At 39.2% G+C, this 27,089-nt stretch overlaps 1 protein-coding gene across 1 annotated transcript in view; it reads right to left on the bottom strand.

Annotated features, from left to right (window-relative positions):
• GPC3 (glypican 3) overlaps window positions 1-27,089 on the bottom strand; it is a 457,513-nt gene that overhangs the window by 56,680 nt on the left and 373,744 nt on the right. The window contains exon 7 of the mRNA XM_007992737.3: window positions 6,006-6,165. Within this exon, the coding sequence (XP_007990928.1) occupies window positions 6,006-6,165 (160 nt within the window). The remainder of the gene's footprint in view (window positions 1-6,005; window positions 6,166-27,089) is intronic.

Raw genomic sequence — 27,089 nt, 5'->3', positions numbered from 1 at the left:
TCCCACCAATAATTAAATTCAACAATCAGAAAGAAGAAGACTCTAAGGATTCTATGTAAAATTTATAAGTAAGAAGTAAGGAAAACACTTAGGGAACTTTGAGATGAATAGTTTTATAAATGAATATACCCCAGAAAGCCTGGAAACGACTAAAACCTTATTATTAGGTTGGCGCAAAAGTAATTGTGGTTTTTGCCATTACTTTTAATAGCATTCTAATGCACAAGTGTGTTGAAGACCACATGTGGGGAGCCCTTGGTAAGAAGCCCAACCTGCCAGATTGGTGGAAAAGTCAAGGGGGTTAGAGTGGAGAAAATGAGATCTTTTCTACATGGAACTATAGCTCAAGAGAAGAGAACAGATGAAAACTTACAAGAAGATGTCCTCAAAAGACTCTGATAAGCACCTTGCCAGGGATCAAAGCCAAAGAAATGAACATAATCACAGACTGCTGGCACTGGAATGCCCTGCAAGACTTGTGTGTGCACTCCCTCTATTTCACAAATGGAGAAACTGACTTTTCAAAAGTGGAAGGGGCTCGCTTTAGGACACATGGGAGAAGCAAAGCCAGGAATAGAACCTGGGTGTCCTGCACTTCATTCAGTGCCTCAAAAGAAGGGAAGAAGTAAGCCAGGGAAGCCAGCCAATAGAACTACTTGCTGGTCATGTTGCAAAAGGTCTGTTCAGGGACAAAAGGGAGATACAAGAGAGTCTTAACATATTCCGAACCATGCTCTTTATTCCCAAGTTGTCTTTTGGAGGAGGCAATTTGGAGGGCTAAATGAAATGGTGGTGAATGTGCATGGTGCTCCAAGTCTAGCTGACTAAACAAATGGATGCTGATGAATCATCAGGACCAGATGGCATCTATCCAAATTTTAGGTAAAATTGTGTAACAGTTGACCAAAGCATATAGCCTGTCATTCCAAATAGCTATTATGCCAAATAGCTATTGTACCATGAGCCTGGCAGATTGGCAATGAGTCTCCTCTCCATGAGAAGAATTTGTAAAGGGGGCCCAAGGAACTTCAGGCTGGTAGGATCACTGAACATGTTAGGCAAGTGTAAAGCATTGGGGACAAGGCATCACTTTTCCTCTCAATTAAATTAACCACCATTTGTCTAATGTTTTACAGTTTATAAAGAACTTAGTGTTAATCATGCCTAACAAATTGACTAGAATTCTTTTACAGGATAAATGTGTATGTGGACAAAGGGAAACCATGGATGTAATCTATTTAGATTTTGAAAAGGCCCTTGACAAGATCCCATGCCAAACACTGTTTTAACAAGTTAAGTCACCATGGAATTGTGGAGTAGTGCTTTGAAATGGATAGGAAAGTGGCTTATAGTCAGGGAAGCACAAGTAGGAATAAGCATAGACTTTTCTGGACAAGTATGAACAGTGGTATGTCTCAGGGATCAGTGCTGGGACCAGTCAACGTTTTGGTAAGTTGTCTGGGCAACCTTTAGATGACCATAACTTTTACAGGTAACAAAATGCAAAGCTGACTTTGATCCTTTTATAGTTGTATTGATGATCAGAGAAAAAAGAGTCAGAGTAGGCTTGTTCAAGGAGTGGCCTCTGAAACCAGACTTCTTGGCTCTGAATCCTGACTCTGCCCTTCGTGAATGTGACTTTAAGCAAGTCACTCCACCTCCTCCAGCATAATTTTTTAATTATCATACTTTAAGTTCTAGGGTACATGTGCACAACATGCAGGTTTATTACATATGTATACATGTGCCATGTTGGTGTGCTGTACCCGTTAACTTGTCATTTACATTAGGTATATCTCCTAGCGCTATCCCTCCCCCCTCCCACCACCCCACAACAGGCCCCAGTGTGTGATATTCCCCGCCCTGTGTCTAAGTGTTCTCATTGTTCAATTCCTACCTATGAGTGAGAACACCTCCAGCATAAATTTTATCATCTGTAAAGTGAGAATAGTAATGACCCCTACCTCATAGTGGTATTGTGAAAATGATATGAGACAATGCATGCCAAGCTCTGGCACAGTGTTTAGAGCATAATAAGTGTCCAATGAACATTAGCTTCTCTTATTTTTACTTTTCATGTTTATTCAACATTCTTCTAATAGGTTGCCAGGCTCTGAGTGGTCACTTTATGTCCTATGGAACCTTGGAGCTATTGTAGACTGTTTCATGAAAGCACCGGCAGAATTCATTTTAGTAATGAATTCAGAGGACAGAGGTAACTATGGACTGAGATGGCTATGAAAGATTTCATGGAGAGAAACTAACAATTATGGAACACCTAGTATATGTCAGATACTTGCCTAGATGCTTTATAAATGTTCCCCCTTGATTTAATAGTCCTATGAAGCTGGCGTTATGATCCCCATTTAATGGATGACAGAATGGAGACATAGAGATGAGGCTAAGAAACTTGTTCCAGGGCATGCTTGCTCATAAGTAGAGTAAGAATTTAAATAAACATTTGTCCTACCCCAAGACCTATTTTCTTTTCACTGCATCACACTTGAATTCACTTTGAAGGATGGATAAAATTTAAGATGAAAGAAAAAAAGGTAGATCTATATAGAAATAAAATGGGCAGGCCTGGCACTGGGGCTCATGCCTGTAATCTCAGCACTTTGGGAGGCCAAGGCAGGCAGGGATCACACGAGGTCAGGAGTTCGAGACCAGCCTGGCCAACATGGCAAAACCCTGTCTCTACTGCAAATACAAAAATTAGCTGGGCATGGTTGTGTGCACCTGTAATCCCAGCTACTCAGGAGGCTGAGGCAGGAAAATTGCTTTAACCCGGGAGACAGAGGTTTCAGTGAGCCAAGATTGTGTCACTGCACTCCAGCCTGGGCAACACAGTGAGTGAGCTCTGTCTCAAAAAAGTTAAAAAAAAAAAAAAAGAAAAGAAAGAAATAAACATGGGCAGTGGTGTGAAAATAGAAACAAGAACAGTATGTTTATGGTGTTCATGGAGCATGAATATGGCTGTTGTTACCAAAGTGGAGGGTACTTATGGGGGCTAGTTGTGGGGAATGAAGCCAGAAGGGTAGTTGAGGCTAGACCAGAAGGCCCTCAGAACTCTGCTAAGGAGTCTTAGCTTTATCCTCAAGGCATGAAGGCAGCTGAGCTGCGGAGAAAGTATGAGATGCCTTCAAAAGATTAACCACGTAGCTATGCAAGATGAACTTGATGGAATCTTCTGCTTGGGTCTCAAATTCTTTGTCCTCTAATCTACTAGCCTAAGGCTCTCAATACTCCTGCCTGAGCCTAGAAGCCTGGAGACCACCTAGGATGTGTTTGCAATAGTATGTGCAGGAGGGTGTGAAGGCAGAATAGAAAGGAAGGATTGGGCTGGGCACGGTAACTCACGCCTGTAATCCCAGCAGGCTGAGATTTGGGAGGCTGAGGTGGGTGGATCACCTGAGGTCAGGGGTTTGAGACCAGCCTGACCAACATGGAGAAACCCCGTCTCTACTAAAAATACAAAAAACTAGTTGGGCGTGGTGGTGCACACCTGTAATCCCAGCTACTTGGGAGGCTGAGGCAGGAAAATTGCTTGAGCCCTGGAGGTGGAGGTTGCAGTGAGCTGAGACTGCACCATTGCACTCCAGCCTGGGCAACAAGGGCCAAACTCCATCTCAAAAAAAAAAAAAAAAAAAAGAAGAAGAAGTATTAACAGAAGCAGAATAAATTATAAATTACAAAGAAAGAATCAACAGAGACTGGGGGCCTAACTGCATATAAGGGCAAGGGAGAAGAAAGAAGCAAGGATGGCTTTAGGTTTAAGCTTCAGTGATCAGGAGAATGATGGTCAGTTGATAAATCTGACTTGTGACACATCACGTTGGGGGTGGTGGTAGTGAAGTCAGAAATGATTAATAAGCAGCTGGAGATGTGGGATGGTAGCTCAGGAGATCAGTTGAGACTCGTGGTAATGACTTTATGTAAGTTATTTCCCACAGTGTTATAATAGTTAAAGAATGTTCATTGTAGGATTATCAACAACAGCCAAGAGGTGGAAGCAAACTACATGTCCATTGATGGATGAATGGATAAAGAAATTGTGGTACATACATACAATGGAATATTACTCAGCCTTAAAAAGAAGGAAATCTTGTTATATGCTACAATATGGATGAACCTTGAGAAAATTATGCTAAGTGAAATAAACCAGTCACAGAAGGACAAATACTGCATGATTCCACCATATATGAGTTATCTAAAGTAGTCACAGAAGCAGAAAGTAAAATGGTTGTTGCTAAGGGCTGGGGGAGGGAAAAATAAGGAGTTGCTGTTCAACGGACATAGAGTTTTAGTCACACAAGATGAAAATGTTCTAGAGATCTGTTGAACAACAATGTGCATATAATTAACAATATTGTACTGTATACGTAAAAGTTTGTTAAGAGGGCAGATTCCATGTTAGATTTTTGTTTACCCTAATAAAAAATAAATACACAAATCATAAAAAAAAGTTGAGGCCAGCCATGGTGGCTCACACCTATAATCCCAGCACTTTGGGAAGCTGAGGTGAGAGAATCACTTGAGTCCAAGAGTTTGAGGCTGCAGTGAGGTGTGAACGTGCCATTGCACTCCAGCCTGGGGGACAGAGGGAGACCCTATCTCAAAAAAGAAGAAAAAGTTGAAAGAGGGAGAGTAGATAAGATCTGCATTCTCTCTGGAGAAGAGAGAAAAGATGGAGGCTTAAGAAGGGACATCCGGATAATAGCCAGTTTCAGGTAGGATTAGGAAGAAGAACTAAGAAGGAAAAAGGCTGCTAGAGAAATAGGAACATTTAGCATCTCAGAGGCCATGGGTGATATGGTTTTAAGGAGAAGGCTGTGCATCGCAGAAGAAAGAGAATGGCACCGAAAGTCTCAAGACCTGAGGTAGATTTCTAGTTCTTCCATATAGAGCAATCTCATTTCTTCTCTGAGCCCTGGTTTTATTATTTGTAAAATCGAAGAACACCTATCCACATGAAAGTACTCTAAACTGTGATATGGGATACAAATGTTAGGAATTTTTGTTGTTGTTTTGCCTCCTTGACCCCAGCAGTACTATATTACTTTTTTCTATTGCTTTTGTTGTTTAGTTATTATTATTTTTTTAAAAATTGAGACAGACTCTGGCTCTGTCTCCCAGGCTGGAGCACAGTGGCACAATCTCAGATCACTACAACCACTGCCTCCTGGACTCAAGCAATCCTCCCAAGTAGCTGGGACAATAGGCGTACCACCACACTCTGCTAATTTTTGTATTTTTGTAGAGATGGGATTTCATCATGTTGCCCAGGTTGGTCTGGAACTGCTGGGCTCAAGCGATTCTCTCACCTCAGCCTCCTAAATTGCTGGGATTACAGGCATGAACCACCGTGCCCTACCACTCTTGTCTTTATGTAGGTCTTCAGTTATGTGCCATAGCCTATCTATGTTAGACTACTTGTGAGAAAACAAAATAGACATAACGTCCTAAGAAAAGAGGCTCAGCTAATGACTCTTCCTTTGAAAGTTATCCCACCATTGGTTTTCAGAAGACTTCCAAGGTTGCATTTCTTTTTGTTTGTTTGTTTGTTTGTTTTTAACTTTTGTTTTAAGTTCAGGGGTACATGTCTAGGTTTGTTATATAGGTAAACTTGTGTCATGGGGGTTTATTGTACAGGTTATTTCATCATGCATTTGCATTTCTTATTATGCATTTCTTTTTATAAATGAGAAGAACCAAGGAAAACTCCAATGAGAAACAGAGCCAAGTGATTAGGTCAGTTCATTTTAGACAATGAAAAACAGGAAGTTACCCTTTTAATCTACCAAAGGTTGGAAATGGTGGGAGGAAAAGAAGGAGGCTACTTGAAAACTTCACTTTCTAGAGCTTGTATAGTCTTTCCTTGAAGAGTTGATGAGATGTGTGTTGCAGGGAATGTAAGAGAAATTGCAGAAAGCAGGTTCAATTTATTTTTAATTCCTGAGCATCACCATTTTTAGATTACATTTGGGTCAGCACTAATCAGTTACCTGCAAGGAAGCGGAGCTGATTCTTCACTTTCATCATTCCATCACCAGAGCCTCCAATGCACTCATCTTCATCATCACCACAGTCTCCACTTTCAAACCCTTCCTCATCCAGGTTTTTATCCAGAACTCTACCTTTGGGCACAGACATGGTTCTCAGGAGCTGAAAGAAAACAACCAGGAATGCATCAGCTCTTCATATTTCTCAGGTAGGTCTGCACAATGTGTTATTAACAGGAGGCATTAAAAATGTTCAAGGAATTACACAGAAGCTTTAAAAAATCACTTTCAAATTTAAGTAGGTGTAAACTGCTTATACTCTTTAGAGATTCATACTTCTGAACCTTTCCGCAGTATTTGATGTGATGGTCTACTCCTTGACTCTACTTACATCATGCAGTAGCCAGAGTGTATATTGCATTAGATCTTCTCATACCGCGGTATTTAAGCTCCTGAAAGTCTCCATGATACAACTCACTCATGAGGAACTTAAGACATGATAAGGCAAAGCTAAGAGGACACCAAGACCAGGAAAGATTCCGATGGAAGCCCCCAATAACCAAATTTACAGTCACTAAATTAAAACCACAAAGTGCTTCCTACCGAATGAGGAGAATAGCAGTGCCATTTTACACACATGTACAATAACTACTTATAATCAATCATCATGATTATATATGCCTTGATCACTAGAAAAATTGTTCAATATTCTCCTCTCCCACAATTCCAGTAAGATGCTTTTAAATTTAGTTTGCTTTTTATAGATAATATGCACACTAAGAGACATGTTTGTTTCACTCTGCAGTGTCTGGCTTTTCAGTCACATGGCCAATGCATTACTAATTTAACGGGACTCCCACCTTTCAAAAGTCTCTACACTGACCCAAAGACCCAGCACACCGCACAAAGGGTCCCCAAGGGCCGTTGTCAGATTCCATCTTATTTTTCCTCGCCATCTGTCTCCAAGGCTTCATTCTCATATTCTGTTTTTGTCCTGGCTTCTTCCCCATCACCCATTTCTCATCCTAAATCTTAGACCCAACCCCTACTTTTAAAAGACAGCCAACAAAAGATTCTGGATATACAGAAACTGAGATTTTTGTGATTGTGGAAGAGGTATCCAGAAAGAAAAACTGCTGCAAACACAAGCTGGGGTTTCTGTGGTTTCCATCGTCCATATGTTTATGTCACGGCTAAGTATACCTTTATGCTTTCCACCTGTGATTTAGCTGCCACCCTGAGATCTACTTGGAAAGAGCTACATACTACAGAGAAATGTGATTCTGCAGGTGGTTTTTACGTTTTTATTTTTATTTTTTAGCAAAGAAAGGAAAGCCCCAAAGAGGTTTTTGTTTTTGTTTTTGTTTTTCTCTGACCAACAACCTCTAATGGTATTGGAGAAGCCAATCTACCAACTGTCTCCCACTCCAGCACCACGTTCACCCTGACACTTCCTCTGCTGCTCATCATACACAACTACATTTATTATATATATAAATACAGGCTAAGATGAGCTAGATTAGTGGTTCTCAAACTTCTTGGTCTCAGGACTCCTTTATACTTACTGAGAACCATAGAGAACTTTTGTTTATACGAGTTATATCTATCAATATTTGCCATCTTAGAAATTATAACTGAGAAATTTAAAAAATATTTATTTGATAGCTTCTGTAAACATAACAAGAATGAACCCATGATGTGACATAAACATTTTTTTTTTGACACAGGGTCTGGATCCATCACCCAGGTGGGAGTACGGTGGCATGATCATGGCTCACTGCAGCCTCGACCTCCCAGGCTTAAGCAATCCTCCCACCTCAGTTTCCTAAGTAGCTGGGACTGCAGGTGTGTGACACCATTCCCAATATTTTTTTTTTTTTTTTTTTTTTTTTACTTTTTGTAGAGGCGAGGTCTCACTATGTTGCCCTGGCTAGAACATAAACATTTTTGAATGACAAATATATTTTCCCAGACATAAGATAATTCGCAGGAAGAGTGGCACTATTTAACAGTTTTATAAATCTCTTTGATGTCCAGCTTAATATAAGATAGCTGGATTATCAAATCTGCTTCTCCACTCAATCTGCTGTAATATATGGTTTTGGTTGAAACATCTGCAGTTAATGCAACCTCCCACAGATATGTTGTGGGAAAAGAGAGAAGTATTTTAGCAGACTTTTCAGATAATTGTGGAGATTTTTCTTTGATACTACATAAAAACTCAACAAGTAGTTGCAATGTAGAATATGAAACTATATAAATAAATATTTCATGTCCTGTTACATTTAAATCCATTGGTATGTTATGAACTTTGAACATGCATTTTACTCATTTTGTGTCATCATCCATGGGTCATCTGGAAAATACTGGCTCACTAAGCAATGCGGATCTTCCCAATGTCGACTCCTTTCATTATATGATATAAAAAATCACATTCGTTAATATTATCTCCAATCTCATCTGAAAAGTCTTTAAGTTTTGGGAAGCTCTCAAGCTCACAGTGGCAGGTAAAACTTTAAAACAACTTTTGGTGTTCTATTGAAAGCCTGAATTTTATTATTGGCAATAAATACTGCCAGTTGTTTTCCCTGAACTGACAGGCTCTCTTTGTTCCTTTCCAAGAAAATGTCTAGCAAGTATTCAAGTCTGCATAACTATAGTTTGTCAGTCATTCTCTCAAGTAAAAATGAAACAGAAAGCTCACAGCTCAAATTTCTCACAAGTGCCTTTTCTTGAGATGCACACTGACATGGTTTACTGTGTAAATACTTTAAGTGTACTTCCCATTTTATAACACAGAATCTTTTAAAAGTGCAAGAGATGAGGTTTAATAAAATTGGTAAATTTTTACAGATTCAGCAATGATATCCTTAAGTGAAACTGCCCTTTATTTTTCTGCAAGTACACACCAGTGAAGAATACAATGACTACTAGTACATTTCAGTGCTATTGGCTTAATTCATCCTGTGGTGTCTTGATTCATATTGTGGCATTGAAGAGTTGTACTTGCCACTGCTTTTGAACCATTGGTGCAAATATCAACACGGGGGAAAGACAAATAATATCTTAGTACTGTTGTGCAAGTAGTTTTAACCTTGTGGATCCCTGGATTTCTTGGATTCCCAGGATCCATAAACCATTGTTTGAGAACTGCTTATCCAGCCTATAACATCACTTCAGTTTCACCAAAACCCCCAACGCCCTCCTTTACCATTATGTCTTATGAGAAATTTGCTTTCAACATAAGCATTTTTATGTTAATTTTCAAGAATGCATCCTTTGTGTACATCATGGAATACCTGAATGATAATTTTTCACATAAGCAGAATTTATGTTTAGATATAGATTAGTGAACTTGCTATTTCTCAAGCACGTCTTGCATCTGTCCCTTTCATTAACACCTTCAGCACACATTCATTGAGAATGTACTATGAGCTGTTCTTCATTTTTGTCTGTTCAAAGCCCTTCATACTTTCAAGCCAAGTTCTAATGCCATGTCATTAATAAAGTTTTCCTGGTAGACAGTCATTATAGCTCTCCCTCTCCCTCTTCTACCACTGTTCCCTTTATCTGTACCTCCTAAATGCCACTTTCTGTATGCAATCTGGTATTATTTGTACATATGACTTCTCTCTACCACCATTCTATGAGCTGCCCAGGGGTTTAATCTTATATATCTTTGAATCCCAGAGCATTTAAGGCAGTGTCTAGCACATAGTAGGTACTCAATATATGTGCTATTGAACTGAAGCAAAATGAAGTGTTACGGTATCTTTAATTCTTTAAAAGCTATTTCCACAACCTTATGAGAAAGGAGAAAGTCAAGGTCCAGATTAATTATAGAAGAAGAATTTGTGAATGAATAGCTAAACATTTTTGGAGGACCTTGGCTAAGACCTGTAGCTAATCTTTGAGAGGCCATTTCCAACCTGTGTGCAATCCCCCCACTATTCTTGAGTAGCTCAGTTTAAAACAAAGTGCAATTAAACAAAAACCCTTTAAAACTTTGTCAGTGAAGTTACTTCTTTAGGTATTAAATCATTCCCATTCTGGTGACAAATTCAGCGTGGAAGAAGGATTACAGTAGACTTTTAAGCCATTTTACACAGACAGCCGCTGATAAACCTAACCCTCACACATTAACAAAACAAACCCAAACCTAGAAATCTATTGTTAATGCAAAAATCTTAAAGAAGAGACTGAAACTCCAGAGTGTTGAAAGAAGGGTAATGGGTCAGAGAGGAGGAATTGCCAGCAAGGAGTGGATTTAGTACAGCCTGGAATTTGGCCCAGAAATCCAATTGCCTAATTACAATTCACAATATTGACCTTTTTGTTCCCTCTCTCAGTCTTTCAGACTGAACATTCACTTTATGAAAAGAAAATTATGAGGGACTTGCACACAAAAGGAGGTAACTTTAGGGGCCTAATGCTTTTTATTAACTGCCATTTTCAAAGGACACTGTCCTGTTAGGTTTTTAAAAGCCAAGGCATACAATAATGATTATCAATGTAGACTATCATATTAAAACTTACATCTGAGTATTTCATTCCACTATCCCCATAGACATTCTGTTAACCTGACACTTCTGCTGTGCATTACTTTGCATACAGAGGACAACTTAGTGGAAGTGCACAAGGCCCTTCACATTCCAGCTTTTTCTACAGCCACTACTGTCTGTGCAACTCTGTTTTAGCCACTGAGACTATCACAGTTGCCTAAGCATACAATCAACTTTCTTTTAGAATCTAATATTTTAAATATGCAAGTATCAAATATAGAAAAGTGAAAGGAAGAAGAAACAAGGAAGAAAACCCCTAATTCCCAAACTTAAATAAACAATGTTTGTGTTTTCAAAGGTCAGCAACTTGTATTTGGGAAGCAGATTGACTTGAGCTAGAATACTACTTTTTCCACTTATTAAAATTGTATTTTCAGACAAGCTGCTTAATCTCCCTAAACCTCAGTGTCCTCATCTATAAAATGAGGGAAATAATGCCTGCCTCACAGAATTGTTATAATAACTAAATGTGATAAACGTCATACTTTACATGGGATAATGCATCTATCCATTAAGGGATCTATCAACATTTACTTAACCATTTTCCTAATATTGAATATTTGCATTGTTTCCTGTTATTCTGCTTTTATAAACAAAAATGTAATCATCAGGAACATTCACATAACTCTTTCCATATTTTGGATTATTTCCTTAGTAAGGATACTGGGTCAAAGGGTATGTACATACTTACACATTAAGGGAGTGATTCTCTAAATTCCATAAGAATCACCAGGATGCTTATTAAAAACTTAGCCATGCTAAACTCTTATACATGTTGATAGTAATGTAAATTAGCACAAGTATTATGGAAAATAATATGGAGGTTTCTCAAAAAACTAAAAATAGAACTACTCTATGGTCCAGTAATCCCACTACTGGGTATTTATTCAAAGGAAAAGAAATGAGCATATTGAAGAGGTATCAGCACCCCCATGTTTATTGCAGCACTAGTCACAATAGCCAAGATTTGGAATCAACCTGTAATGTCCATCTACAGATGAATGGATGAAGAAAATGTGGTACATATACACAATGGAATAATATTTGGCCATAATAAATAATGAAATCCTGTCATTTGAGGCCAGATGGATGAGGCTGGAGGACATTATGTTAAGTGAAATAAGTCAGGCGTAGAAAGATAAGTACCCCACATTCTCGCTCATATGTAGGAGCTAAAAAAAGTTGTGCTAATAGAAGTAGAGAATAGTGGTTACTAGAGTCTGGGAAGGGTAGGATAGGGAGAAATTGGTCAATAGATACAAAATCACAGCTAGATAGGAGGAATTCGTTCTAGTGTTCTATAACAGGGTCCCCACACTGCAGGAGGTGAGTAGCAAGTGAGCACCTAACTTCCGCCTTCTATCAGATCAGCAGCAGCATTAGATTCTCATAGGAATGGGAGCCCTATTGTGAACTACATATGCAAAGGATCTAGGTGGCACTCCTTATGAGAATCTAATGCCTGATGATCTGAGGTGGAACAGTTTCATTCCGAAACCATCACACCCCTGGTCTGTGGCAAAATTGTCTTCTATGAAACTGGTCCCTGGTGCCAAAAAGGTTGGGGACCACTGTTCTATACTACTGTAGGATGCATATGGTTAATAATAATTTATTGTATATTTTCTAAAAGCTAGAAGAGAGGATTTGAATGTCTACAACACAAATAATAAATGTTTGAGGTGATATGCTAATTACTCTGATTTAATCATTGCACATTGTATACATGTATTGAAATATCACTGTGTCCCATAAATTCATACAATTATGTGTCAACCAAAAATAAAAGGAAAAAATAAAGAATTAAACATTTTTTAAGTTGAAAGACATTTTGTAGGAAAAAGAAAAATATCTAAGATAATACGTATTGTAGAAGTAATATTTAAATAACAAGTAATTCAATGTGTAGCCATAATTCCCCCAAACACCTAACAGAAACATAAGTTTTTTAGTGTACAAACAGTCTTGATGGTTTACATTTTTGTGTTGATATTGAGCTCTTGGCAATCATTCAATCTTTTCTTTCCCTATAATATTCAGGTCAGCAATTTTGACAAAATAAAAATAAATTGTGATTTTCAAAAAAATAAAAAGGTAAAAGTTAAAGAAAAAAAAAAAAGACATGCTCCCTGGCCCAATTCACTCACAGAGTTTCTGATTTGGTGAATCTGGGATGGAGCACACAGATCCGCATTTATTTTTTTTTGAGCTGGGGTCTCACTATGTTGCCTAGGCTTGTCTCAAACTCCTGGGCTCAAGCAATCCTCTTGCCTCAACTTCCTGAGTAGCTGGTACTACAGGCACATGCCTAACTAGATCTGTCCCCCTCATCTTACTGTTGAGTGAACCACAGACCACTCCTTACTCTTTTAGAAAGGCTGTTCCAATGTTACTCTGCTTCCCAGAATCCCACTGAAACCATCTTCTGACAAGAGCCACCAGAGTACCATGCATGTTGGAATCCTTAGTAAATGCTCTTCAAACCATGTGTTTAAAAGTAAATGCATTATGATGATTTCCTTTTCAGTTAGGTATGGATATCATGATCTTTTGTCTTTGTAGTTAAGAAAAATACCCTTGTATAAAGGTGATTGTCTTCATTTGATTAGACAGGGAAACATTTAAAGTTAGCCTTGGAACAGGTACTCAGGGTTGTGTGATAAAAGGAAACAACAAGCCTGGAATAATTACTTAAGAAAATTAGAAACACAGTGTAAGAGAAAAAAGGGCTTTGTGAAGCACAGCAATTTTATATTTTTAAAGCCATAACCAAGATAACAAAAGGGTACGGCAGCACGGGACAATGAGATTTGGCTGAAGCTCTTTTTGTGCTTGGTCCATGGGAGATCAAGGGACATACTTGTTCTGAGAGTGATCAAATATGTTGAAATTAGACCAGTGAGAGCAGCAAGTCTTGATCTGCCTATATGGTATAAATAATATGCCTCTTGGAATTGTCTTGATTGCAAAGATATGAACCTTATCAGTCACACACTGTGCTGGGGTTTAACATATGTTCTCTCACATAATCCTCAATCCTCTCCACGAGTTTGTATAACAGGAAAGACTGCCATCCCCATTTCTCACATTAAGGGAGGACATTGAAGCTCAGAGAGGGGATATAACTTGACTAAGTTACTGAGTAATAGAGATCTCATTAACAATAATATATTTGGCCCCCCACCCCGGTCCAGAACTCTTCAAAAGAAACATGTGTCTTAGGTAAAGACATCAATGAATGGGGCCTTCATTGTACATTTTTTGCCATCTTTACTGCCTTTAGCTCAGATAATTTACATTTCAATTCCATTTTCTCAGATGCTAGGCATTAACTATAACTTGATGGGAAAGCTTTTCACTATTGGGTGGGAGGACCAGAAGGGGGAGAGAAGCACTGGGCATTGAACAACATTGGATGCCTCCTGCTTGCTTTCCCCAGGCTTGTCATCTACTGTGTTTTAAATAACCAAACTATCTCATTATGAAGAGGTTTGTTTTGAAAAGCTTCAGACAGCTGGTTAGTACAGAATGAAAAATTCCATTACTGCTGCTACATGGCTAAGAGTTTGCTTGACTTTAAGCTCTTTAGCATTTAAAAAAAATAAAGGGATAAGTAACAAAATAGATACTGCAAATATGGGACTTGGTACATATTTTAAGGATTTAGCTGGTTTTGTCTCTTTTGGCTACTCACATACCTTCTGTAGGCATTTTTTAATATCTGGAATCCAGGTTACATTTTAAAGCTATTAAGCTGGGCTTATAAAACTGATTTTGAACTATTTGGATGCTCAGCTTTATACGACCTGCAAAATGTGCTTTGGGGTCCTGGCTTTCCATATCCACAGCAAAGTAAACACATGTTTTACTGTTTGTATTTGAGTAGCATAAGCTAATGGAAAACAAATGTAGTGACTCCAGTGAAGCCCAGTTTTTTTGGAATGCCATTATTATTTATACGTTGTGCACATCCACAAGGCCTAGCACATGACCTGTGCTTTGCGTCCACACTCTCTTTGAATGAATGCACCAAACCACAGCCACAACTAATTGGAAACAATTGCAACTCCATACATTTGAGATAAAGCCAGAACCCAAATGTATAGGCCTAGAATTAATGGCTATATATGCACTTCACACATTGGGGGGCAATAAAGTATAGCAGTTAAGGGCATGAGCTTTGGAATCTGACCAGCATGGATGTGAATCCCTATCAGCCTACTTACTAGCTGTGTAACTTTGGGCAAGTCACTTAAACTCTCTGAGCTTCACTTTCCTCACCTGTAAAATGGGGGATAATACTATTTATTCTCTTCACAGGGCTGTTGAAGAATTAAATAAAATAGCACCATTCACCTTTCATATAGTTCCATGTATTCTTCTTTTCTAGAACTTTTCATGGTTTGTAATTATATATTCTCTGTTGCATCCCCACTAGACTAACAGAAGGGATAAAGGTGTGTTCGATTCCCAGTGTCTAGCACAGTGTTTGGTACAAAGTAATATTCAGTAAATATTAAGTGGATGAATGAACAAATAAATAGAATAATGCATGTAAAGTGCTTAGCACATTGCCTGGAAAGGTAATAAGTTCTTGGACATTTTAACTCTTCTGCTAAGAATAATGATGATGATATTAAAGAGGAAAAGAGGGGGAGGAGGGGTAGTAGCAGCAGCCATAGCAGCAGACATAAAAGCTTGTTATGAATACCTCCTAAGGCAAAAAAAGTAATACTCCATGGCCACACACTGAAGCACTAGAAAGAAGGCTGGGTGGAATTTTTGTGGGTCTGGGAAATCCCTTCTGGATGCTCCCAGTAAGATAAGAGTCTGTGTACCAAGGATGCGCACAGAGATGTTTAATGACAAAGAAGAGAGACCTGCTAGAGGCTGTGCTTCCATATGGTATCAGCAAAGCTACCCATACCCACATATGTTCTTGCCTGGGCCTTGCTTCCACATCTGTCTCTGATCCACTTAACACACTTTCTCTACCACTTCCAGCTCTCCCAATTCTTACCTTATGGTTTGTGAATGCAGCAGTGAAACTTATGAAAATATGTCCCCCTGTTAAATTTTTGGGAAACAAACAAACAAACAAAACACCAGGATGTGAAGAAGCTGACCCAGGATGGAATTAAATCCATTTCAGTGGGGCTCCTTCCCCAGTGGTAGAAATGTTCTCTGTAGTTCCAAGAAACTGTCCACTACCTCAAAGTGGAAAATTTCCAATAATTCTACCAATAATATTACCAATAGTTTAGAAGTGTATAGAGTTTGATTCTTTTCCAAGAGGAGGTATAGCATGGTGGTTAAAGGTTCATATTTTGGAGTCAGAAAACTTGGATTCAAATTGACTCTATCATTTACTAGCCTTGTTACTATAAATAAGCTATTGCTTTATTTGCTTTTTTGAAACAGGGTCTTGCTCTGTTGCACAGGCTGGAGTGTGGTGGAGTGATCACAGCTTACTGCAGCCTTGACCTCTTGGGCTAAAGCAATCCTTCTGCTTCAGCCTTCTGAGTAGCTAGGACTACAGGTGCATGCCACCACACCTGAATAGTTTTGAAATTTGTTTTGTAGAGATAGGGTCCCCCTACATTGCCCAGGCTAGTTTTGAACTCCTGGGCTCAAGTGATCCTCTCACCTTGGCCTCACAAAGTGCTTGGATTACAGGTGTGAGTCACTGTGCCCAGCCAATAAGTTATTCTTTAACCTCTCTGAGTTCCATATTTCTTCCCTATGAGTATAATAATACTTGTATCCATCTCCCACATTGTGTAATTATGGGGATTAAATGAGGTAATTTGTGTAAAGCACTGAGCTTAGTATCTGGTGCACAGCACTCACAAAATATTAATTTTATACATGAAAAACTACATATTTATAAAACCTGAACTTCCAAACAGGATGAATTCAGAATTTTTGGTATAGGTTAACATTCAGTTATGGCCTGGGTAAGGCTAAATCTGGAGAACATGTTAAGCCCTCAATAAATCTTCAATATTGAGTCACAACTACTAGCATTTTATGATTTTTATAATTAAAAGCTTCTGTATCTGTTCTCTTAGTTGATCTATATGGGACCCCTGTGAGGCAGCAGGGCAGGTATTATTAGCCTCATTTTACAAATGAGGAAATTAGAGCCAAGAGAGATGTGGGGCAACATGTCCATTTTCAGCCTGAAAACTTTCTTCAGTGTAGAAAGGGTATAGCCCTGAGACTAGCACAATGCCTGACACATAGTGGGTGCTTAGGACTTGTTTGGTAACTAAAAGAATGAATGAACAATGGGTTAAGAAATTAATAAGTAGTTTATTGACTGAATTTTTTTCTTTCTTTTTAATAGAGATGGGGGTCTCGCTATGTTGCCCAGGCTGGTCTGGAACTCCTGGGTTCAAGCAATCCTCCTGCCTTGACCTTACAAAGTGCTGGAATTACAGGCGTGAGCCACTGTGCCAGCCCTTTTCATTGACTTGACTTTTTTCCAACCTCTGTCTCTTTGACTGAGTCTGATATGCCATTGCTGTTTTCCTGGTATGGTAATAGCTGATTCCTGCCAGGGAGCCCTGACTCCACAGTTAGACATCAAGACAGCTGAACAGACAGACTGAGTGATTGACTACTAGCATTTACTTTATTGGGCTACCATGAAAGGCAGGCACCATCTTTCCCCACAGATGAGGGAGACTCCTCCCAGGAGGGAGTAAGGTAAAGTCAAAGAGGAAGGCAGTCATTCGATCTTTTGAAGCAAATGAACCGGCTAACCCAAAGGGATGTGGCCAACCAAAGCACTAAGTGGCTAAACAGGGTTACCGGACCCACCCAGGGAGCCTCTGCCAGTTCCCAGATAAGTACTCTCTTGGCTAGAGTAGTCTGCCTATGTATGTTAACTCTGGGCTCTGTAATGCCCTCCTTGAGGGTTTCCAGCCCTACTAGAATAAAGCTCAGTTTAAGGGACCAAAAGCCCCACACAGTCCAGTCATAGTTATAAAGGCTGGACATGAGACTGACCTAGGTCCAAAAAGTTTAGCCAGATCAGGCTGATTTGCCAGCTGTGGCAGCAAAGTGCAAACACAGCAAGGCACCCTTGCAGGCCACCAAGTTCAAATTCTCCCTGAAGGTCTCTAAGCCTTGCTACTCGCTTTGTGGAAGATTGGTGACATTTTTATCCCTATACCAGTTATTGTGAAAAGCCACAAGGACAAAATATAACTTTTTTTCTGGAAGAAAAACCTGCTTCAAAGACATCTATGGAACCCCACAGCCCTGCTCCATTTCCAAATAAATCACCTCAGTTAGATGAGGGCCCCTGACAGAGGGCAAGGGTCCTGGGGTGAGATACCAAGATATTACATATTTCTTCAGGGAACTGAGGTTACGCAGACATGATCTGAACATTTACTATTGTCCAAATGCATAATGTGATTCATTCCAAATAGACATCTTGTGGTAATACTTTTGGGAAATGAGAATTCTTGCCTCTAAAAATAACATCTGTGTATGAACCACAGCAGCCATGTCATCAAGCATTGGGCTTGAAGAGTCAACCTCAATGACTGGGGGACATCGGTTCACTATTCTTCCAGAAGGCCTCTAGCCCACTGAGGATTAATGAGATGCCTCTAGTTACTGACAAAGCTTCCTCCCTTTAAAGACTATGTCTAGAATAGGGTTTATAAATAGGTTTTTGGTGAGAGCAGTTTTCCTGTTCTGGTATACTATTTGAAGAATATGAATTTTTAAATATGTTTCAGATAATTGAGACTGGGACTTGAAACACTCTATTTTGAGTTTCTAGTTTCCTTGGAGGTCAGAGATTTTCAAGCCTTTCCCTTCCCAAATTTTAGGTCACCGAATCCTAAGGGGGAAATGGGCTCTCTCTCAGTAAACATGAATAAAATCATTACAATATTCCTATCTAATCATACACCTTTACAGGCTGAAGCAACAGCAGCAAAGGAATGGTGCTCTTGTATATTTTTTTTTAGCTTCACTCCTTAAGTAAACATTAACTTAAGAAATGCTCAGGTCATTCTTTTAAATATAAAAAACTGGGACATGTCCTAAAACAGTGCTTTGTTTGGTAAATACAGCATTAAAGATGCTAAAATGATTGGGTCTCTCTGAATTCAGCATGTATAGCTTTTGTAACATGTTGGTCACAGAAGACCACTAGAGCACTAGACTCTTACATGGGCCATTGGCAAGCCAAGTTATATGCTGCAGCTACCAAATGATTAAGTGCTTCCTTGTTGTAGTGTAGTTCTCTTTCTGTACCTCAAGTGGTTTGACTGGCATAGTCAAACAGTGGATGAAGGAATGTGAAATTGAACGGAACTGATGGTATTCTCCAATAGGAAAGGAATTTGAGCCCTGCTTTTGGTAATTATTTAGGACATTGTTTGAAAGGATATCACTGAACACTGTAGTTCAACTTAAGCTTAGCCATTTGCAATTTGAATACATTTACTACCTTGTTGGCATCCCATATTAGGTCAGATGGTCTTTTAACAAAATTCATAGTTATTTAACATCTACTTATTATTGATATTGGTGAACATTCTCTTAATTTTAGCTAGTTAATTCTATCATATCCTTACATGTTTTTTCCACAGCTGTAAAATTTTCTGTTGGGTTGACTGTACAGGCTTACAAAATAATTTCTACTTAATATTGGCCTAAACTAACCTTCACAAAATAATTGCTACTTGGCATTTGCCTAAACTAACATTCACATCGACCTTTCATCCCCTAAAACACTAGCTAATTTAGTGTATCTATATACTTGTCTTGGGGTAGCACAACTTAGGTTAATTTCATTTCTCTGAAATAAGAATACAGTTGGAACTTAGTTCGGATACAATCATTTTCATGCTCATCTGGGTCTCTCTCATCATTGTCTCTTATTCTTGAATTCCAAACCTCATCAAGCATTCCCAAGACAGGACTCTTGTTTTTCCTAAAAAGGTTATTAGAATTTAACCACAAGGTCTGGGAAGAGCATCATGTAACCAAGTTCAGCTAATCTGTACTCAGTGTTGGGCAGTGCTTGAACTCTTCCTATTTTGGCTAGGTATAGTTTGGTAGAGATTCTGGTGAATTATTTTCTCTATTGGCCCTCTTTGGTGGATAGGGTGTGCACATTTTGCTTGCTCCTGGGACTGAAGTGTTTGGCTGGGCTTCTTACTTGGAATCCTTCCCTATCCCACAAAATTGTTTGGTGATGATGGTGGTGAGTGGTAGGAACAGCAGAAGGTAAGTGTGGGAAGGGAAAAGGACAGCTTATAACAGGCTATAGTCAACACACTTACAGTTCCACCTTTCTTTCTCTTCACTGAGCTCAGTAGGTAACAATGTCTTGACTAGTTCTAACATGGGCTTCTTCATCATCCTCTGAGATTCCTTGTAGTCATATTCAATTAACATTTTGTTAAATAAACAGCTGTTACCCTCCCCCATAACATTTAACCCCCTTTTAATATACCAGGTAATATACGCACAGACTTAATATCATGTTCGTTCAATATAATTCTTCTGGATACAGCTATGGTAATTTCCGTCTTTGAAGAAATCAACCTGAATGGCCTAGGTGGATGCAACAGGAAAGGGGATGGCTGGGAAATGGGGCACTTGCCTCCCAGAGGATGGCATCTAATATGAGAAATGGAGATATTAGATGTATCGATCACCCAGAAGTGCTCAGCATTATATTCAACATCTTACAAGGGAATTAGAAAAGGGTTGCGAAGAAAGTCATAGACTGGAATGGTAAGTGAGTTAGAAAGCACCTAATAGAGCATATGGTAAAATCCCGCCCCCCAATTTACAGGGGAAGACAGAAAGTCTACAAAGACAATAGATAGTAAAGCCTTTCAACCACACCAGTGCTATAAATAATGCTAGATTTCTGCCTAATCCTTGGGGATAACACAGAAGAATCAGTTGAGGGCAGGTAAAGTGAAAAAGAAGCAAAAGAATGTAAGAGCTGCAAAATGAGTTTAAGTTCCAGTAGGGGAAAATGAGGTTCTTCCTCCTGAATCCTTAGCCAAACCTTGCCAAATCTCAGGCTAGAGGGAGAGCAACACAGCCCCTGGGTGTGGGTGGGGTGTACGTTGGGGTGTGGGTGGGGGGTGGAGCACGTAGCAGCCAATTTCCAGGTTGGTGTGAGTAAGTGGTAGTTACAGAACATAGAGCCTACCCTCATATAGTCCACAAGGAGTTCCTTTCTGCAAGGTGTGGAAATGTACTGGAATAATACCAGCTCAGTGCAAGAAGAGGAAAAGGCTTGGTTCCTACACTCAAATAATCAACTCCGACAACCTTTCAAAGTTCTCATTCTGATCCACTCCTGATTAAGTGGCTAAATCAAATGCCCTTTATTATTTTTTCCTATTCATTTCTTTCTATCTATTCCCAAGCAATTCCAGTTGAAAGCATCTTAGAGAGGCTTAATTATACTAAAATCATTGCATTTGCATTCAATTACACATAATTCCATTTTGTTTCCCAGTCTCTTATACACATTTAAGCATTTGATAAATTTTGTTAATATAAATGGTAAACTCCTAAATTGTCATGCCTTTCAACTAAATCAAAACTTCAAATATGTTGCTGCCCCAGAGATGAAATTTGGTGGGATGGTTATAATTTATACATCTTTAAATAGCAACTATATTTAAGGACTACCCTGACATTTCAGATGGTCGACATCTTGTGTTTTCATGTTTCTGGAAAGAGGCAGGAACATATACAGTGCAATAATCACTGAAGTTGTATGTAGTGATTCCACAAGTTTGAACTAAATTCTAGCATCACCATCTGTGAGCTGGCAATGAAGAGACCTTTTGTCATAAATGCACCACCCACAACATCAGAGACAGAGTGCCCAACAAATTAACATGCTTAGGCACTCACACTTAAGCAGATACCTTAATTAATGGAAAGGAAATACATAACTTCCCTAACAAGTAATATAAAACATGGAGGGCCACGGGAATTTGGAGGAGGTTGCTGCTGCTGCTAATCAAGTACTTCTTCCCAAAACATGGCCTTGCCCCACCCCATCCCAGCTTGACTTCTGTTTCTAGGTATGCCCGCCAGAAATAAGATTTATTTTCCATGAACTCAACTGGCAAAACAGTTCCTTTATTTCTGGCATGAAAACATTCACTCCTTTATGTAGGTCAAAACTTTACCCTTAGAAATATTATCTTGCTTTTAGAAAAGCACACTCCTTCACTGTATTGCTTTGTAAAATTTCACTTTCTAGCCCTATGGTAAATAATTATCAAAGTCTGCTATTTCTCCCACCTCTCTCTCCCTCTCTCTCTCCTTCCTTGTAATTTATAGCACTTCTCACCACTCAGTCTAGCTGACAGGGAAACAAAGAAACAGTACCTTCAATTGGACAAGGTTGATCTTCTCTATTTGCTTCTGCCTAGATGACCCAGTCTTTTAAAATGGCCCTTGAATGTTCAGTGTCTGCCTATTCACTCATCTAACTGGGGGACCTCTTCCATGCTTCATGTCCTCCACCCTGGCAAAATCTACCTGTCAGTCACTTAGGATCTTGTTCTTGGTGGTTTAAGTTTTCCATATTTGTCAAATCAAGATAATATCACCTACCTTATATGAACTATCAGGAGGAAATAACTTAGCACAGTGCCTGGGCACACAATAGACTGAGAATAAATGTCAGATTCCTTTGTCTGTTAACAGAAAATAATAATGGTTTAAGATATGACTCCGCTTTGGTAAACTGTGCCTTTAAACAGGGCCTTCTGGGAAGAACGGCTCATCCCAAAGTAATGATTGGCAGTGGAAATTATAGAGACTGGGGAACACCGGTGAAACAGATATTTTGGTGTAGGTGGAATGTTTCTGGATATCCTTGCATTCACTCCACATTGACAGTTGTCTAGTTCTCCTATCTTCAAACTTTAACTCAAATTCCTTGTATTATAAGAAAATGGCTTTGGTACCTTAAAAATCAAAATATCAGGAGAAAAAAAAGCAACTGAAATAAGAGAACATGTAAAATAAACCTGAATACAAATGAACTTCTCCCAAATGAAGAATTCTCTTAGGAGCCAGAAGTAAATCTAAGTATTTATGGCTTTTGGTGAATGTGGTTGTTCTTCTATGTAGTTTGCTTCACAAAAAGAATTTAATAAGAATGTTCCAAGAGCTTTTACAACAATTTTAAACCTATTTTTGTAACAATCTGGAATAATATCAAGCCCAAAGAATGAAAGAAACCAAACTGAGCTTGTACATAAAACAACATAGTGGAATTATGAATGGCAGCAGGCTAAATGTAAAAGACAGAGGGATACATAAAATATACAGTATCATGGAAAGAGGCTTGTCATACAAGTTTCAGTTTTCTCATCTGTAAAACAGTAATAAAAATAATCTCTGCCCTGGAAAAAGCACAGGGCTGCCTTTAAGATCAAATGTAGTAAACTTAAATAAGTATTTTGGAAACTATAAAATATAAGAGAGTGGTTTTTGTAAATACAATGGATCCACAAGTATAAAGTAATTTCCAAGCATTCATGTTACTTCCTCATGAACAAACGGAGATTTAAAAAATTGAACGAAAAGAAAATACGGCTCATACACAGGGGAAAAAAGCAGCCAATAGAAACTGCCCCTGAGGAAGCACAGACATTGGACTTACTAGACAAAAACTTTAAATCAGCTATTTAAAACACATTCAAAGAACTAAAAGAATCATGTCTAAAGAATTAAAGAAGTGCTTATAATGCTATCCCATGAAATAGACAATACTAACAGAGACAAAAATTATATAAGAACCAAAATAGAAATTCTGGAGTTGAAAAGTAAAATAACAAATGAAAGTTCACTAGAAGGACTCAACAGCAAATCTGAGCAGGCAGAATAACAAATCATGGAATATGAAGCCACATCAATTGAGAAAATTCAGTATGAGGAAAAGAAAAAAAGAAGGAACAAAAATGAACAAATCTGCAGAGTCATGTGGGATACCATCAAGCATATCAACGTATACATAATGGATATCCCAGAAGCAGGAGAAAGAAATAGGAAGAAAGAATATTTAAAGACATAATGGCTGAAAACTTCCTAAATTTCATGAAAAACATAAATTTATGTGTCTAAGAAATTCAGCAAGTACCAACTAGTATAAACTCAAAGAGATCCACACCTATTTATATCAATCAAACTGTTGAAGTCAAAGACAATGAAAAAATCATGAAAGCAGTGAAAGAAGAGATTCATCATGTACAAGCAATCTTCAATAAGATTAACAACTAATTTCTCATCAGAAAGCATGAAAGCCAGAAGGCAGTGAGATGACATTTAAAACGCTGAAAGAAAAAGAAAACCTGTCATCCAATAATTTTATAACCAGCAAACATGTCCTTCAAAAATAAAGGGGTACAGCCGGGCGTGGTGGCTCATGCCTGTAATCCCAGCACTTTGGGAGGCGAAGGAGGGTGGATCACAAAGTCAGGAGATCGAGATCATCCTGGCTGACATGGTGAAACCCCGTCTCTACTAAAAAGACAAAAAATTAGCTGGGCATGGTGGCAGGTGCCTGTAGTCCCAGCTGCTACGGAGGCTGAGGCAGGAGAATGGTGTGAACCCGGAAGGTGTAGCTTGCAGTGAGCTGAGATTGTGTCACTGCACTCCAGCCTGGGCAACAGAGAGAGACTCCATCTTAAAAATAAATAAATAAATAAATAAATAAATAAATAAATAAAGGGGAAATTAAAAGAAACAGAAATAGAAGCTGAGAGAGTTTGCTATTAGTAGACATACCCTAGGGGAAATGTTAAAAAGAGTCTTTCAGGCAGATGTAAAAGGACACTAGACAGTAACCTACACTGTAGGAAGAAATAAAGTATATTAGGAAAGGTAACTACATAGATAAATAATAAGTACTACAATATAAATTAATGACATTTAAAAATAGAGCTAATTCATAAAACCCAAAGTTGATTTTTTGAAAAGATTAACAAAACTGATATGCCATTAGTTAGACTACCCAGAAACAGAGAGAAGACTCAAATTACTACAATCAAGAATGAAAGAGGGAACACAACCACTGATCTTACAGAATTATAGAGGGTTATACTGGAATACTATGGACATCACATTCCAACAAATTAGATAGCTTAGACGAAATAGACAAATTCCTACAAAGACACAAACTACTAAAACTGACCCAAGAAAAAACAGAAAATCTGAATAGATCTATAACAAGTAAAATAATGAATTAGTAATCAAAAACTTCCTGCAAAGAAATGCCCAGGAACAGATGGCTTCACTGGTAAATACTACCAAAGGGCAAACTATAATTAACTCCAGTCCTCCACAAAATACTGATAGAGCAGACTCTATAGACTGACAGGAAACACTTGCAATCTATTATCTCTGAAGCCTGCTACCTGGAGGTTTCATCTGCACAATAAAACCTTGGTCACCACAATCCCTTATTGTAACCCAGGCATTCCTTTCTATTGATTATAAGTTTTTCAACCAATTGCCAATCAAAAAATCTTTGAATCCATCTATGACCTGGAAGCCCCCACTTTCGGTTTTCCTACATTTCTGGGCCAAACCAATATACATCTTACATGTATTAATTGATACATGTCTCTCTAAAATACATGAAACCAATGTGTGACCACCTAGGGCACACATTCTCAGGATCTCCTGAGGTCACTCATATTTGGCTCAGAATAAATCTCTTCAAATATTTTACAGAGTTTCACTCTTTTCCTCAACAAGAAGCAGCAGTATAACTAGTTCTGATATGACAAGGGCCTATAGTGTTTTAGCACATGAAGAAGCACTGGGAAAAAAAGAGTTCAGGGGAGAGGTTCCAAGATGGCCGAAAAGGAACAGCTCCAGTCTACAGCTCCCAGCATGAGCAATGCAGAAGACAGGTGACTTTTGCATTTCCAACTGAGGTACCAGATTCATCTCACTGGGGCTTGTCGGACAGTGGGTGCAGCCCACGGAGCGTGAGACGAAGCAGGGCAGGGCATCGCCTCACCCAGGAAGTGCAAGGGGTTGGGGAATTCCCTTTCCTAGCCAAAGGAAGCTGTGACAGATGGTACCTGGAAAATCGGGACACTCCCACCCTAATACTACACTTTTCCAATGGTCTTAGCAAACGGCACACCAGGAGATTATATCCCGTGCCTGGCTTGGAGGGTCCCATGCCCACGGAGCCTTGCTCACTGCTAGCAAAGCAGTCTGAGATAGAACTGCAAGGCGGCAGCGAGGCTGGGGGAGGGGCGTCCACCATTGCTGAGTCTTGAGGTGGTAAACAAAGCAGCTGGGAAGCTCGAACTGGGTGGAGCACTCCGCAGCTCAAGAAGGCCTGCCTGCCTCTGCAGACTCCACCTCTGGGGGCAGAGCATAGCTGAACAAAAGGCAACAGAAACTTCTGCAGACTTAAACATTCCTTTCTGACAGCTTTGAAGAGAGTAGTGGTCCTCCCAGCAAGAGTTTGAGATCTAAGAACAGACAGACTGCCTTCTCAGGAAGTGGGTTCCTGACCCCCGAGTAGCCTAACTGGGAGACACCTCCCGGTAGGGGGTGACTGACACCTCATACAGCAGGGTGACCCTCTAAGATGAACCTTCCAGAGGAAGGATCAGGCAGCAACATTTGCTGTTCTGCAACATTTGCTGTTCTTCAGCCTCCGCTGGTGATACCCAGGCAAACAGGGTCTGGAGTGGACCACCAGCAAACTCCAACAGACATGCAGCTGAGGGTCCTGTTAGAGGGAAAACTAACAAACAGAAACGATATCCATACCAAAACCCCTTCTGTAGGTCACCATCATCAAACACCAAAGGTAGATAAAACCACAAAGATGGGGAGAAACCAGAGCATAAAAGCTGAAAATTCTAAAAATCAGAGCGCCTCTTCCCCTCCAAAGGAACGCAGTTCCTCGCCAGCAATGGAACAAAGCTGGAAGGAGAATGACTTTGACGAGTTGAGAGAAGAAGGTTTCAGACGATTGGTAATAACAAACTTTTCCGAGCTAAAAGAGGATGTTCAAAACCATCACAAAGAAGCTAAAAACCTTGAAAAAAGATTAGACAAATGGCTAACTAGAATACACAGTGTAGAGAAGACCTTAAATGACCTGATGGAGCTGAAAACCATGGCACGAGAACTACGTGATGCATGCACAAGCTTCAGTAGCTGATTTGATCAAGTGGAAGAAAGGGTATCAGTGACTGAAGATCAAATGAATGAAATGAAGTGAGAAGAGAAGTTTAGAGAAAAAAGAGTAAAAAGAAACAAACAAAGCCTCCAAGAAATATGGTACTATGTGAAAAGACCAAATCTACGTCTGATTGGTGCACCTGAAAGTGATGGGGAGAATGGAACCAAGATGGAAAACACTCTCCAGGATATTATCCAGGAGAACTTCTCCAACGTAGCAAGGAAGGCCAACATTCAACTTCAGGAAATACAGAAAATGTGACAGAGATACTCCTTGGGAAGAGCAACT

Source organism: Chlorocebus sabaeus, chromosome X (genome assembly GCF_047675955.1).
Source record: "Chlorocebus sabaeus isolate Y175 chromosome X, mChlSab1.0.hap1, whole genome shotgun sequence".
Lineage (NCBI taxonomy): Eukaryota > Metazoa > Chordata > Mammalia > Primates > Cercopithecidae > Chlorocebus > Chlorocebus sabaeus.
This window is presented reverse-complemented; position numbering and strand designations above follow the sequence as displayed.